Source organism: Acanthopagrus latus, chromosome 4, assembly GCF_904848185.1.
Source record: "Acanthopagrus latus isolate v.2019 chromosome 4, fAcaLat1.1, whole genome shotgun sequence".
NCBI classification, from domain to species: Eukaryota; Metazoa; Chordata; class Actinopteri; order Spariformes; family Sparidae; genus Acanthopagrus; species Acanthopagrus latus.
This window is the reverse complement of record NC_051042.1, coordinates 29,786,986-29,803,706: the sequence shown is the minus strand read 5'-3', so window position 1 is coordinate 29,803,706 and position 16,721 is coordinate 29,786,986. Positions and strand designations below refer to the sequence as shown.

General features: G+C 42.3%; 1 protein-coding gene across 5 annotated transcripts in view; it reads right to left on the bottom strand.

Moving 5' to 3' along the window:
- hcn4 (hyperpolarization activated cyclic nucleotide-gated potassium channel 4) overlaps positions 1 to 16,721 on the bottom strand; it is a 77,204-nt gene that overhangs the window by 30,752 nt on the left and 29,731 nt on the right. For all 5 annotated transcript variants that reach the window (XM_037095399.1, XM_037095401.1, XM_037095397.1 and 2 more), the window contains 2 exons: positions 8,064 to 8,225; positions 4,354 to 4,572 (listed from right to left, as the gene is read on the bottom strand). In XM_037095399.1, the coding sequence (XP_036951294.1) occupies positions 4,354 to 4,572; positions 8,064 to 8,225 (381 nt within the window). The remainder of the gene's footprint in view (positions 1 to 4,353; positions 4,573 to 8,063; positions 8,226 to 16,721) is intronic.

Genomic DNA, 16,721 nt, shown 5'->3' with positions numbered 1-16,721 from the left:
CTACTCTCTGTCCCAATGTGACATTATGGGGTGTGAATTTGTGTTGATGACTACTGACTGTATGAGTACAAGCTGGATTGAGGCAACTGCAACATGCAACTGTAATACAGCTCCTAGGTAGTTAATGTTGAATCGTAACTATCAATGCACATACCTGTGATCTATGGAGTTGTATAGTATCCATATTACAGATGAGGAACTCACAATTCATGCTACTTCATAGACATCTGGTGTATGCAAATGCTGCAGTTTTGTAGTCTCGCTGACAGCATCTTTTGAATATCAACACGGAGGATATTTGGCTCCCGAACACAAAAACTCTAAACTGCAAAGTGCACAAATCTATTTCTCAGCTCGCCACCAGCCAACAGAACAAAGAATGGTGGTGGCATTTGCAGCACTGACTAATGACTCAAAATGTCTAATTCCTCATATTTCACAGGCTGCTACACATGTGTTGAGTCAGCACTGCAAATGAAGTATTGAAGGAGCATTTCTGAACACTGTGATGTTGTTTAGAAAGCAACAAAGACCAGAAATGAAAGAAATACAAAAAACATTTTAATTGTAGGTGAAGTTATTATTTTTCTCTTAATTTCTTGCGTGTTAAAAAACCAAACATGCAAGCATCTGATCTGCTCTTCAACATATACAAACTGCTTTTGATGAAAATTAAAGCTTCTCAATGCCCTCAGAGACTGAGTTTGTGCATTGAATTACACCCATTAAAGTGCTCTGACAGGGAACCACACATTAGTATCAACATGTGCAACATGTGATTTACTGTTTGCAATCAAATGTTGTATAATTACCTGATTTCTGTCATGTCACAATCCTCACATTGTGCATGTTTCATTGAAGGCTTACAGTAGGAGGGTTACAGTAGTGACAGTAAGCCCACCATCACATCTTCGCATCGCTGCCTCTTTAAGAAACTCTTTAAGATTTTACATTCACTGACTGTAACAAATGAGACACCAGGGAACTTCTCACTGTAGCAGACAGGCATGTAGAGTGTTGAGTGGTAACATATAAGGTGACTGGGAATATTATAAGAACACAACAAACAGAATAAACAATCTAGATTGCATTTGAAGAAATGTTTATTCAAATTAAAGTTAGCTTTATTATTTAATTTAATTTGTTTTGAAACAGCTTCCCACACAGCACACCTGTAGTTTATGCCAGTGAAAATGATGCAAATGCTGGATATGCACAATGATTTTTTTAATTTGCATTGACAATAATAATAATAATAATAATAATAATAATAATAATAATAATAATAATAATAATAATAATAATAATAATTGTGAAACTAAAATATCTGTGCCTTCTTTTTTATTTTTATTTTTTTGGTATGAACTGCAAATTTCTGCAAAATAATCCATTTGTTGTGTAATTTCTCTGCAGTAACTGACCACATTTTACAGTATTCTGACCCCACCCCAGGCGTATATAATGACTTGGTGTGTGATGTCGGGCAGGGCTGACTGGCTGCTGTGTTGCTGGTGTCTCACTTAGCAGATTTCTCCCCAGGCTGAGTCCCGGCGGACAGGAACAGCTGTCCCTGTCATGGCGGCCCAGTGGCCATCTGAAAACAGCCACCTGTCTTCGCAGAACTCCAGGGATTGACCGATGGATTGTCCACTTCTTGAGTGTGTGGATTATGGTATTAGTCTAACACGGAAAAGGCAGGAGTGAAATCTCCAGGAAGAAGATCCCATTGTCACACAACTGATGCGGGGGGCCAATGACAAAAAGGTTTATGTCTTTGAAGGAAATAACCCTGATAAGCAGAAGGGAGGAGTGGGTATAGAAACAGTGTGGTAGAAATGACTACTATCTGGCTCCCACAGCCAGATGAGCACGTATTGACAGTGCAGCCAGAGAGTGCCTTATCAGCGAGGCATGTGGGAAGATAAATGAGAGAATCCGCGCTCTTTAAAATTAATTGCAGTCTGCAGTAATAACCTTTCTGCAGGCTGGCATCGTGGGAAGCTGTGGGAGCACAGGGGAGCCTTTTTAGCTGGCTGGGGGATTCTTAAGGCGCCTTAGGGGGTGATCCCAGAAACGGCAGCAAATGCTTCGGTAGTGCCTGCTGACTGGTGCTGAGACGGGCCAGCTGTTCAGTCTACTTGGCAGCGAGGCATCTGTAAAGCTGTGCAGCAGACGAGTGGAGAGCTCTGAGCTGGGAGATGGTCTGCTCCCCTTTCATTAGGCGGCTACTCAGATCAGCAGCATTAGCCGTGCACCGACTTGAATGTTTTTACTTTTACAGAGTTTTCAGTTGGTGAGAATCTGGTGAACTAGTCTCTGCGTTACTCACCCCTAGATTTGTGAGGCGTTCATTTATCCACTGCAGCGTTTCTCCTTTTGAAGACCCATTACGTCAGCTAATCTGTTCCTCCGATCGTCTGCTGGGGCCTTTCTCTCTGCCCTCCTTCCCTCCCGCTCTCCCCTCCTTCGTTCTGGTAGGGTCTGTAGAGCCTCTCCCTTCATTCCCGCGAGGTCATCCTCCCTCGTCTCTTGCTCGCCACAGACAGTGGGCAATGTGGCAGCTTTGCAGCTCAGCTCATTATCACGCACGCTGGGCCCACAGAGGGCATGGCACTGTGGAACACGACTTGGCCTTTGCAGCCAGCTGTCAGGGCTTTCCTTTCACTGAACCGGGCATGTTGGGGTTCCTGTCTCTTTGTGGATGGTTCCACGGACAAAAACCCCATCCTGCCAAAGATAAATAGCCAGCTTGCAGGAGCTGAGGAAACGTGAACATGGAGCTCAGTATGTCCTATCTTTTAGTAATTGTGCTTTCTGTATCTGTTGTGGTCTATCTCTCTGAAAAAAAAGAGTAGTTATTTAAACTAATCACAGTCATCATGGAAAATAAGGTCAGGAGGAAGCTGTTTTTCGATGGCATGCACACAAGGAGGCCAGTTTTGCTTTAAAATGGCTAAATCCTTGCAAAAGAGGGGGTCACAGCTGCTAGCCTGTTTAGCGATCAGGTGTGTGTTTGGGTAACCTGCCATGTTCAGCATGTAGGCTGCAAAGCTCAGAGGTTCTTGCTGTTTCTACTGTACAGATGGCGATATTGAAAATGGTAACAAGCAGGTAGTAGACAGGAGACGAATGTTGACTAAAATAGTCCGCCAATTGCATTCTTGGATGGTTGTAGCTCAGAAGTAGAGCGGGGCGTCCAGTAATTGGAAGGTTGTTGGTTCCATTTCCTTCCAGCTGCATCTCGAAATATTCCAGAGCAAGATACTGAACCCCCAATGCTCCTAATGAGCAGGTCAGCACCTTGCATGACAGACTTTGCCATCACTGTATGAATGTCTGCATACATGGGTGATTGTGACAAGTGCTGTAAAGTGCTGTAGAAATGCAAGTCCATTTATCATTTATTCCGACAGTGTAAATCAGGTGAGTTAGACTAGTTGCAGTGGAAAGAAAATGATCGGTCAAGTGTTCCCTTGTCTTGAGAATGTCCCCGTTCTAAAGCTGTTGTAGATAAAGCAATTTTTAATGGTTTATCTAGAATAGCCCTGTGAGAAAACTGAAAAATGAACACCAGAAAAAAGGACAATTTGTTTTAGCATTCATGTGCTGCTGTGCTGAAACTTCCTCTCTTAGTGGGGAAAAAAAGTCCATAAATATGACAAGAAAAAATAAAAACAGATAATATTTTAAATTTCCCTTCAGAATTTGCCTGAGAATCATCCTGTTTTTAAGTTTTCTTTGGTACCAAAGCCACATGGTGATATTTGTTTATACATCCATGAGTTGATTAGAAACAGGAACTACTTTTTCAAGATACTTTCTTTTTAAAAAAAAAAAAAAAAAAAGATGTAAACAAATAGAGGCTGAAGTTGTAGCCATTGCAACATCATACTTCCTCTTTATGTCCCAAAAATGTTTGTGGGAACCATTAAAAAAAAAGAAAAAATAAAGCACTCCCATGACTATTTAATAGTGCCACAAAGACGTCTTCTTCAGTATACACATGTAAATGAAATGAAATTACCGATGACTGCATGTTTGACTATCACCAATTTAAAATAAACCAAATAATAAGAAGAATGATTTTTCCTTGTTGCACTAATCTACTATTTTTAGAAAACAGACTGAGTCTGATGGTGCTTGTTTTCCCTCTTTGGAAGAGTTATGATGTTAGTGTGTTTTTAGTGGTTGTAGAAAGCTTAAAGAAATTGAATTTTGGGCTGAACCAATAAATGACAAAATAAAAGCAAGCTCTAAGCTGATGGGCCAGCATCCTCCCCGTGCCACCACCGTCCTCTCTTCAACATAAATCACGCCAACAGCCGCTGTCAGCAGCGCGTCATCTTGACTCACCTTCTCCTGGTACTGCCGTCGAGACGAGTCTAGAGATTGGATTAGCGCGGTGGCGTGGCCCACAAACATGGCGTAGCAGGTAGCGCCCACAATCATGCTGAGGATGGTCAGCCACACGTCTGTCATGCCCACCGGGGGGTACATGCCATACCCAATACACAGCATGTGGCTCATAGCTTTGAAAAGTGCGTAGGAGTACTGCTGTCCCCATGTGTCATTCTGCATGAAACAGAGGAGATGGGGTGAGTCAGGGTGAGTCCATTGGAACACTTTCTATCTTGCTCACTCTCTCTCCCTCTCTCATCAGGGTGTTGATGGCACATTAAAGGTCAATGAGCACCCTGACAGCTCGCGCTCGCGCAAACACACACACACACACACACACACACACACACACACACACACACACACACACACACACACACACATCCAATTACTTAAGACAAAACTAATGGCAGATGTCCACTTCAAACTGTCTTGGTCGAATGCAGGGCAGCTGGCAGAGCAAAACATACTTTTCAATATGCAAACATTTGGAGCAGGCAGACATTTGGGCGAGAGCCTAAAACAGAGCCCTGAGAATGGGCGGATGGAGCGTGAGACACTGGAGGCTTGCATGACAGTAAGTAGGTCAGCTATTTAGAAAAATGTGATTTCTCTGTGAGTTTTCTCATTTGTAGATAAATTGCCCCCTTTTTTTCCTTTAGATCCCGGTGGTAGTTCATGGCAAATCAATATCAACTCTCTCCTGGGGGTGACATGTCCAAATTGCTTTCAAACTCATTTCCACGGCGGAAAAAGCCGAGAGAGATAGCAATTTTATTAGTGCCCTCCTGAAAAAAGGTAAGGAGCAATGACCCAGCGCTATAATGGGACAGCTACTGTAAAAGAAGACGAAAAATGTCCCGTAATGATTCTAATCAGAGCCGAACCAACCGTGACTGAGTCAATACTAACAAACTCTTCGTCTACCAGGTGATGTGGGCCGAACATGAGGCGCTTTCCAATCTGAGAGGTGCCTGCCTGCGAGGCTTGAATTAATTCAGAAAGATATATTTGTTATTCTGTCACACTGAGAGCCATTCTTCTACGTAATGCAATTAATTAGACAGTGTTTACTGTCGGAAACACAACAAACTCCATTTTGATGTTAATGAGAGGCTACATCCCTCACACAGGATTTGAAACTAAGTACATTATGAGTGCTCTTCCTCACTCTGCACTCCTAGATGCAAAAAAACGGCAGTCTTTTTTGGGGAGGTGGGGTGGGGGCAGAAATCTGCGGAGGCAACCTCTGTGGAAGTTTTGAACTGCATGAAATCATCCTGTGACAAGGCATTTGGCATGTGAGCGCATGTTGCAGAGGTATTAAAACATTTAAGAAAGGACGACTTTTTGTAAAGGTTTCAGCAGCAGATAGCGGAGGTAAAAGTAGGGTTGTTGTCGAGAGCATCGTGAAGGCAATAATTCAGGAAAATAGGCAAAATATGCAAATATTTAATTGCATTTTGGACTACTTAAATCTGACTCTTACTGGTTTGGCTTTGTGTATAATGCCGTATTATCCCTGCATCTGCAATGTGCTTAAGGTTCACGTACAGCTTGTTTTTCACAATAAATCACAAAGATTAGTACAGCAATCATGTCCTTCTTTTCACTGCTGTGGAATAAGACATCAAATCAAATCTTAATCTGTGCATATTGTATTGTACCTTAAGACAGAGTTTACATTATGTTGCCTGACAGATCAGCCTTATGTAACTTAAGATAATCCCCATGCAACTCGTCTCCATGCATATTGAACTAGTGGTAAAATGCATCTTTCATGGCCAAGAAGGGAATAGAAATTTAAAAATGGAAGAGGAAATGGTGACGTTCTAGAGTCCGTATCTTTAATCCATTTTAATTGGTTAAACTGGAAGATTGATCAACCAGTTGCGGTTTTGAGCTGCTGTCCCTGCGCAGGACCACATCGCCTGATGACTGTGCGTATCCGTGCACAGACAGGTATGGAAAACAAAGCTAAAATTAGCTAAAGTGTGAAACATCTCAAGGGACAGTGGTTTGCAACATCTGTCGTTTCTTATGATTAAATATAACAAGTGAGCATGTCAGGGAGGCAGCGAGGCATGATGAACCAAATACATCATACCTTGAGCGATGTGAGTACTCATGTGACATCCGCTCTGGCACGGAGAGCTGAACATACAGCTGACTGGAAGCTAGTTTATGTAAAAGACCTGAATATGTTGTTTTGTTGTCAGCTACCGTTTCTTTTCAATCTTTAACTACTCGCTTGTAATTGCTTTTGTTTTTATGGGCTTTTGAAGACAATTTTAATGTCTCTCTATGCTCCTGTAGCACACTTTGAATTGTTCTGTGTCTGAATGATGCTGCATAAACAAACTTGCCTAAATATTTATCTTTTTTTTTTTAATCGTTCAGCCTGTATTTTAAAGGTGCAAAATGTAAGAATTGTCCATCAGGTTAAATCATAACATCATCAGCATATTACCTGCTAACTGCTGCTAACTGGAGCTGCTAGTAAGTTCATGTATCTAGTGGATGATGGTGCACCGTGGGGGTTGCTGGTGTTGGGGGGCAGCTTAGCAGCCTCTGAGTGAACAGGCTGGACAGCATATCAGCATATCACCAAAGGAATCACCTTCTGCTCTGCTGTAGATACTAGCTGCTGTTGGCTCATTAGCTCAGTTAGCCATGCGGCTAGTGGCCCTAAGCTGACTCTGAATCTATACAAACAAGAAGCTTTGAGTAAGAAAACGGCTCAGCAGCCTCCTTCACTGACATGATATCAAAACTGAAATGTATTCACATCCTGATGATAATTTGTGTGAATGCATGAATCTTACATATGAATGCACCTTTAATTATCAATTTCTGATGATTTTTTTTTATTTACATTTTTCTACAAAGGGAACTGTGACAGAGATTTTTTTCAGTTTTTCACTGGAATGACTTGCCATTAAGCCCGACCATCACCCTATTGTCACTTAGGTTTACTGTATATTTACAGGCCGTCAGTTAGTGTACCACTCTCCACAGCTGCAGTCCTTAAGGGTTAAATAAATGTTGATTTATTGCTATGTTACACTGAGAAGAGAAACATTCTCTGGTGTCAGATCCCCCACCACAATCTCTGACGGTAACTCGTAATCCTCTTTTATAACGCACTAAGTTAACATGAGGCCATCAGCTGCGGGTGATTCAGACTCGCATCAGGTGTGACACAGTCCGCTTCCATAAGCAAATAAGAGAGATCTCTATAATGATTCAGGCTTTAACAGAGACTCTACTCTGGCAGCTGTTTTAACAATACAGCAAAATTAAAGCACAGCATGAGCGCTCGCTGGAAACTGTCAATATTCAACCGATATTGAATAAGGGCCGCCTGACGTCCTCAGGAAAATCAATGTTCTCTGCGCAGCCTAAGTGTCTCTCTCCTTTCACAATAAGGACAGATGTCAAGAGCTCCAAATAAATAAAAATAATGAGCAAATTGAATAAATGCGGGCAAATGCGGCAGATAAATATATTCGATTTAGGGCTCAAAATGACAGATACGCGAGGCAATCTTTCCCAGGATGCTAAAGGGTTTTAGTACAGTAATTACTGAGGCTGATGGATGAGATAAGACAGGGCATAATCTGATTCGAACAGGCAGGAGGGCTCTGTGCAGGAGAAGCACTTACCACCATCTTATTTTTGGACACCCAGCAGTCGGCGGGGAAGTCCTGCAGCATGGGCACCAGGAACTGCAGGCAGCCGTCCCAGTGACACAGCAGCAGCATCATGCCGATCAGGTTGACTATCCTCACCATGGCGCTGGCGAGGTCATAGGTCATGTGGAAGATCTGAGGGGTGGGAGAGGAAGTAAGCAGGAAACGTGGTTAGGGTGGGATGACTCAACGCGCTGGTGGTCAAATCCCTAAAATCTCTCTAGATTGCAAAACACAGACACACACACACATACACACACACACGTCCTCAGGGGAGATTTTCCGCCTCCACAAGCAGTTCAACGACTTCTTGGTCTTTTTCTTTGATCATGTCATGCACAAGCTTTCTGGTTTAGGAATTGGACAACAATCTACATGGCCTGTGGAAGCCTTAGCTTGTTTTTACATTGCCGACAGTTGAGCTGGTGGATGCAGATGTTGCTGTTCTGAGAACAGTCCGCTGGGGATGGTCAGCAGTCTGGGACCAGAGCTTTACCTCCCCGGCTGCTGATTCGCTCTTATCGCCAGCCACTCAGCCAAACACAATAATGGTACAAGGGTAGAGGTGGCTGCGCTCCTGGGGTGAGAGCGTTCGCAGGCTTGGTTTTTTAATCCTAATGATAAATATACTCATAAGGCGCTCCAGGACTTCTGGGCTGGTGTAGATTTTAATGGCCTCAACAATTCAAAGCCTCTTAATCCCATTGAAGACCACGGTGTGCACTGCTAACCACTCCTCGCCTTATTAAAATCCACTCAGTGCCTTTTAAGGGCCTGTGACTGAAAGGGGATATTCCATCTTTACTTTGTTTTTCAGCAGTAGGTGATGAGGAGGAAGATGAACATATTTGTCGCCCGCATCTTAAGTTCCTGATGCACTTGGCTTGTTTGTTTTTGTTTTTTCTTTTTCCATCTGAACGCACACAAGTGTGTATCTGTGTGTTTTTTTCCTGCGTGCGTGTTAAGGAGGAGGCTGGCAGGGACTAGAGCGGTGTTTGTCCAGGACAGTGTGGGTGCTGCTGCACCATCAAATCACATCAATTTCACTCCGTCAGCAGGCTAGCATGAAGCCAGAGGTATGCCTAGGAAAACGTGGCCGGGCCAGGAGCGGAGCCAGGCTCCGTCTCAGGGTGGATGGAGACATCCCGACTCACGCACTCTCTGTCCGTCCACACAAAGATTACACGCCGAAACTCAGCATGTCTCTCTCCCACTCTGTCCCTTCCCTTCTTTCTGTGGGCTCTTGTTCAAAATGTTTAGCCTTGGGCACTTTCACATCATCACCTAAGCTGAATCATTCGCCCAGCTGCACCTTTTCTTGCTCAACCCACCAAATCCCCCTAATTTCCTCCACGTCTGTTCACAGCAGCAAGTCAAATGTTGGGCTATGCGTCTTTTAGCAGCCCGTCTTTTTCTTTAAACACAGCGATAAATAAGTCACGGTATCTAATATGCAATGTTGTGTGATGTCGAAATTTCCGGCTGGAATCGTAATGGCGTTCCATAGCATTAAAGTGTTAAGTTCACTCTGTGGCGGATGAATAAATCATGAGGTGCCCCTTTCGATCTTGCACATTGAGCCTGATATATATTTTTCATTTGTGAAATCGTATTTCCAGACAGGAAAAGGGAAGATTTATAAAACAGAGGCTGCTTTTAAATCTAGGAAAACTTGCCAAATATAGCAATTTCTGAGACATTAAGGATGAACACAGATATGAAGCATAAGCGCAGATAGATTACTGTTTACATTTAAAATGATTTTTTCTAAATTAGTTCCTTGAGATGTTGGCATAATTGCCATCACAATTTTACATTCACCCGGAGGCTGTTTGCAAGACAAAGCTGCATATTTTGTCACATGAAAAGATAAAGCTGTACTCCTTCCTCCTCAAGCATGAAGCTACGTTAAAGAATAATTTAGGTTTAAAGGAAGAAAGTATGTTTTTTCAACAATTTGTTTTGTTTTCATTATACAGATTTTACTCATCAAAATTAGCTAACCTTTTAACATAAATGGTTCTTGGGAAACGTTTTTGTGCCTGAGAAAACAACATTATCATCATCTTGTCTCTTCCTGAAGCAGATCCAAAACATGACTTTAATCTTTATGTATATTTGTAAATTAAATACTGTATATATGTTCTGTTATGTAGATAACAGAACATATATAGCCGGAAGGAGTTTACAAACCTTACTCGTGTTGTATAATGACAAATAAATTACCTTGTGCCTTGTATCTGATGATTTCATGGTGGGAATTAACCAAGCAGAGGGGATCTCTGATGGGCTGCATTGTGGGAAATGTAGGACTTATCTTTGAGCATTTCAAAAGTCAGGATTTCCCACCTTCTACTGCATCGTTTTTCCTTTTCAACAAACACCATTTTCACTTTTGAGTTTAATAAACAGGTGTTACTTCACCATCCCAAATACTGCATGACACTGGCTCATTTTGCAATTAAACTCTTCTTATGGAGTATGAAATGATCTACTGCCTTCGGTGCATCATGCACCACACTATGTGGGCCGTCCTTGAACCTTTCAATACTCTGAATACTATAAAGCTCTCTACAGTGTCAGTATATTTCTGAAGCAGGCTAAACTCCTTTCTTTATCTCGTGGCGCCGCCTGAATGACTCATTACTGTTCAACAATAACTCCTGCTACGATCCTACTATAGATGTGCCCTCAAAAGACCTCCGGCACTTAAACACTGTGTGGAGAATAAAGCCTGCGAGAACTGTCACAGGTAATGCCATGCAAATCTCCAGTTTGTAACCCAAACTCTACTGTCACTGGAGGAAGGTGATTCCCCTATCTCCCCTTACAGCTGCAATCAATTCAAATACACCCCCCCGTGCCAGGCAGGAACAGACTTTCCAGTTACAAAAAATTGTTCCTGAGATTGCTTCTGTTAGAGGGTTGGATCATTATTAAAGGATCATTATACTGCGGCGCAGGAACGAGGCCTCTGTAGCTTCCCTGCTACTCTCGTAAATGATAAAATAGCCACATACGGCAGATCGTCTGTGCATGTTTAACAAAGAAACATACTGCGCAGTAAACATGGTCACATATTTAAACGCAAACACACACAGGCGCTCTGTTTGCGCACACGGCGTCCCACAACATGGCGTGTTACATGGGGGATGATGGATTGCTGACCACTTTCTGTTAATTGATAGGGACGCGGAGTGAGCCTGGCTGTATTAGCATCAGCATAAACACGAGAGCTGTGATTGATGAGGGCACGGAGACACAACACAACGCTTTCTTACAGGGTCTCGTTGTTACTCTCTCGTTACTACCCTCATTAGGCCTCTCCGTATGAGAGGCCATGCAGATATCTCCGCTGGCCTTTTTTTTATTAAAATCAAAAGCATTCATTAGATCACGTGACCTACGGGAAGTCAGTGCCGATGGAGTGGTTTCATAAACGTGACTAATGAAACAGCAGCGACATGGCTGTAAGCACTTGTGATGGATGCAGTCGTTTTTTTTTCTGTAAATGGTCGGCCCACTCGTGTGGAGAGCCACTTTATCCACAGTCAATATTAAAGGCACACAATATAATAGAAATTAAACATTGATGATGAACTTCTACCACTATCAGGGCTGATATCAGGGATATTTTTTTTATCAGATTGTCAATAACACAAGTGTTACTTTGGTGTCAGATGCAGCTTCCTCACACACAATGTCTCGCCCACAACAATAACGACTGGTTAAATGTCAATAACAGCCTATAAACACACAATAATTCTGATCTGCAAAGTGCTTATCAGATCCAAATATCGGTTATCAGTCTCCTTGATTTCTAATATATATATATGTGTGTGTGTGTGTGTGTGTGTGTGTGTGTGTGTATGTGTATATATATTGGCCCTGATAAAGTTCTCAGCATTTTACTATTAGAGCTGATGTTTTTGTGTTCATATAACTGTTGCATTCATGCGTATGTGGCATTTTACTGCTGTAGTTGTTTAAGGTTGAGCTAATTTCAGCTACTCACTTCAATGCCTCATATTCTTTGAGGTCATCATATGTTTGTTTCGAGAACCAGGGATCTATATATATGTCAATTCTTTTTTTTTGCAAACTACTATAAAACTTATTTTAAACGTTAATACAGAACCAGGCAACATCTGTGTGAAAGAACTAAATAACAAATAAGTTATTTTTATAGAGCAAGCATTAAAAGTGAAGCACACAATTTTCTCTAAATCTTTACTTCGGAACAACGTTAATTGCTTTAAAGTGATTTTTCTCTCCACAAACAACTTGCAACTCTGGCTGAGCATTTTCTGTATATTCTCCAAGTGCTGTGTTCACTTGCTCAGCTTTATACTTTGAGACAGTCTCAGACAGTTTGAGTGGTTTCTCCTCCTTCCCCACTGGTGAAGCTGAAGACGAGAAGAAGTGCCTCGAATTTCAGTACAGTACTTGATTAAATCGCCATTTCACCACTGACTTAAACTATGCTACTACTACATATACAGCCACTGCCACTTCACCGCTTTTTAACACAAACTGTCGTTTCCTACTATGACTAATACAAGTGGTAGATCAAAGACATTCGCTCACAGTGTCTCTCAGACAAATAAAACTAGTAAATACAGTCGAATAAACATGACAGGGGTCAAACACAGGCCTACGTTTCCTAATCTGTATCCTTGTGAGTTAGCGATCAGGCCCAGACAGGCACCGAGCGGATGAAGGCAGCTGCCGAGTCATCTCAAACAGATGGAGTGAGAAGAGCGTGATCCAGGTGAGAGAATAGATGCATATGTCCCACGGTGCTGATGGTAGCTGCCCAGACACAGTCCACGCAGCTCTATATACCGAGGCATCTGGTGTCTGCTGCTCGCGCCCGCTAATGATGATGAATGTTTGGCGTGACGGCGTCTCGACACATAAGAGAAAACAAAATTCGTCATTGCTGCTTTCTCCCCGATGCCATTTTTGCTGAGCGGATGACAACACTTGTCCCTTCACCTCAAATCTCTGCGTTTGCTTTTAGAGTTTCACTGCTACGCCCAACGTGGTACGCTTTATTTGAAAAATGTGTTTGATTTACTTCAATTGGTTCGCATTATTCACTTCATGATTCAACTGTAGAAGTTCTTTATTTAATATTTAAAACTGTGTTTAATGCTCTAATAGATTTAGTCATTCAGTGATAATCATTTAGTATTTTTGTGGATTCAGCATCAATTTTATTTTAAGTACCGAAAGACAGAGTTTCAATCACATATGCATCATAAAAATATCTAATTTTAAACACTGTCTCTGAGTTTTAGCTTCACTCTCGAAAATTGTAATTCTCCCACATTCAATCTTGTCATTTTACAAACACAAATCAAAGATTTATGATGGCTGTATTGGTAACGTAAATGTTTTCTGTCCTTACTCTATAAACTGTTTTTTTTTTGTTTTTTTTACTACATTTACTCATGTGTTAATTGCCTTGTGCATGCATCCTCCTCCTGTGTTCGGGTGAGACATGATCTCCCGGTGATGAGTAATGAAGTTTATCAACAGAATCAACGTGCGTGTCTCTGTGTTATTTTAATCATCCACGATGATGATGGCAGATTCCCGGAGCAGGTTGCGTGGGCAGGGGGTTAGATTTCTCACTATAAATGCCTTCGACCAAAATGTCATGCTCATGCATGCTGTCATGGTGGACGGAGCGCACGTGGAGAATGAGAAGTAGGCCTGGGAGGGGACCACTGGGAACACCCTTCCATCATCCGTCTGAACAGGCCTGGAGGGCTCGGATCACAAAAACCACTCTCGCTCTGCTCCCTACCAAGACGCGCCATTGGGTTTGTGCAGGATTACACATTTCTGTGTAATAGTTTTTTAAGCAAATCCACTGTGGGTATTGATATCACACAAGGCTTATTCAGAGTGTTGAGGACCTGTCACTGTTGCTGGCGAGCCTCATTGTGCACTCAATAATAGCCCATTAAATCTATTCTTCCTGCTTTTCTTATCTCTGAAAGACCAGTCCTCAACCAAGGTAATGGGTCAGTGAGTGGGGGGCTGATTAGCTGATTTACCTTATTTAAATATTTTTGTATAGATTTACTGGGTGGAAATGAAAGGCGCCTCGCTCCTTCTCGGGACCCGCGGGGCAGCCACGCTGCTAACTTTTATCACAGCACCTGAGCATTTCACTGACAGCACACAGCCACTTGGGCAGGCAGAGCCAAACATTTTAACAATCCAAGGTGCCAGTACTAAAGAGATAGACGTAATCAACAAACACAGGTGTCTGGCTTAGGTTCCTACACAACTTCACTCAGGTTCCTCCTCTTTGTTTTTCAAACTCCATGCCCCTACTTCAGTAAAACCTCAGCGCCCGTCTCATGAAGTCATCTCCATCCAAACTACAAAAGCGTCGTTTACTGGGCTGGCTAGTCGAGACGGTTGTGTTGGAAGCATCCTGCATGATGGGAGGAAGCCCTCAGAGCTTAGTCATTAGTGCATTGCCTTGAATCTGATTTAACAGGATGACTAATCTCATCCAAGTCACTGGTTCGTCAACAGGAGACAACTCCAATGAGGAGAATATCCGGTCACAGTCTTTTATCCAGATGAAAAGTGACAAGAGGAAGCTGACAAGAGGGAGATGGGGGAGACGCCATAGCGGCAGTCTGCTCCGTGTGTGTGTGTGTGTGTGTGGGTGTGATTGATATCTGCACACCATGTTGAATGTCATGATGCATGGCCATGTTACCATTGGCAGAAGGCCACCGCCACCAAAAACCTCCTTGTTTGTAAACAACATTCTGCCAACATGGCGGCGGGTTGTAAAAAAGAAACACTCTTAAAATTCAGAGTGTTTGGAGGGGAAATGGAAGCAATCAGTGCTAATTTATGACAGCTGTGATAAAAAAGGACAGAGGAGAAGGAGATTCATGAGCTGGTGGGGGATCGTTGGTTTAGTTCTGCAAATAGAAACTGATGGTGCTAGAGGAGTTCAGATTAGAGTATTTTAATTTTTTTTTTATAAAACAGCAGCTTTATTATACTGCTGTGTAGTTTAATTTACATCATAATGTATTTGTTGATTACATTTTGTGTTAATAATCTCAACCTGCAAAGTAGCAACTTACTATAGCTTTTAAATGAATGCAGTGGTGTAAATTGTTGTTCTTGGCCAGTCTGGTGTGAAGTTACATATCACTCCTGGAGCTGTACTCACATTCAAATCCACATCATTGAGTTGGAATATTTTTGATGCTGCTTTGACCCAAAATCCCCTTCGTTGTCCCCCGGGAAGCCCCGCTGGAGCAGTTTAGGGGTCAAGCATCACACTCAAGGACACTTCAACAATTTGTGGTCTTGCGGCAACATGTCTGAGACTCAGGCTACCGCAGCAGCACAGTGTGGTCGCATAAAGATGCTATAGTCCATGCAGACAAAGCCAGCATAAACATACATGTTACAACAAATGGACATATATTGATTGCAATCCAATCTGCTATGAGCTATTTGCCCTTGAATATGCATGTACATGTGTGCATGTGAGATTATGACCTACTTTCTCAACCTGTCGAACGGTTTCATAAAACCAAAGTGAAGGGAATTCTAAAGATATTTAATTTTTTTCACATCAGTAGATTCAGCACCTTTATGCCCTTCGGACACGTTGTTACTTCACTTATAAAATACTGACGCAAAGACTGACGGTGATGCTGCATGTGGGAGTTAGCTAACTGTCCCCAAAGGGATTATGAAATAGTTTTGTGACGTGTTGGACTGGCCTGCTGCTGTGAAAGTGCAGGTCACATGGGTGCATTTTTTTTTTTTTCCATTTTGAGCAAGGGTGTGAGGCAGCAAATGATTACCTTGCTCACCTTTTCACTAAGGTTTCTATATAGTCTCTGTGGTAAGTACGCCATTATGATTTCATGCATCTATTCTGGACAACTTCAAAACAGATATCGTCTCAAATCCTCACCTGTAGTCCCTCACTTTCATTCTTTTGGTATCATTTGCTTCTCCATCTCTTTTGTACACATGTTTTCTTCTTCTCATTCCGAAATTCCTAAAGAGCTTTATTCACTGCAGCGAGAACACGAGAAAAGATTCTAATTTTAAAATGTGCTCCCAACAGTATCGCTCCACGCGGCATTAAACCATGCAGCGCAGTTCACTGAGCTGAATTCAACACTCCCCGGAAGAAGTGTCCTCTGTGTGACTTCTTACTGGGGGAGGAAATTAAAACTCAAACAATAACAAACCAAATGAATTTGTGCAGCACTATTTATAGCTCGCAGATACTTGTGAAATATGAGTAAAATAAATCGGCTTTGCCTTTTTGGAGGACATCGGGACCTCACAGGTCTGCAGCTCCTGCCGTGTCAGAGCGCCATATTTAGAGTGGCAAGTGACGCTGAATGGCATTCAGTGGTGTTACAGGGGCTAAAAATTGCGCCGTGTCACGGATCACAAGGACCCTGCATACATGTGCCTGAATGTGCTGTGAAAACCAGCAGAAATAACCCCTTTTTAGTTTTATTTTACAGTGCAACACTGTAAAAATAATGTCAGAATACAACTTTATCATGGATTACAAGCTTAAGGAAAACGTGAATGGACCAAAGTAAGGTCAGT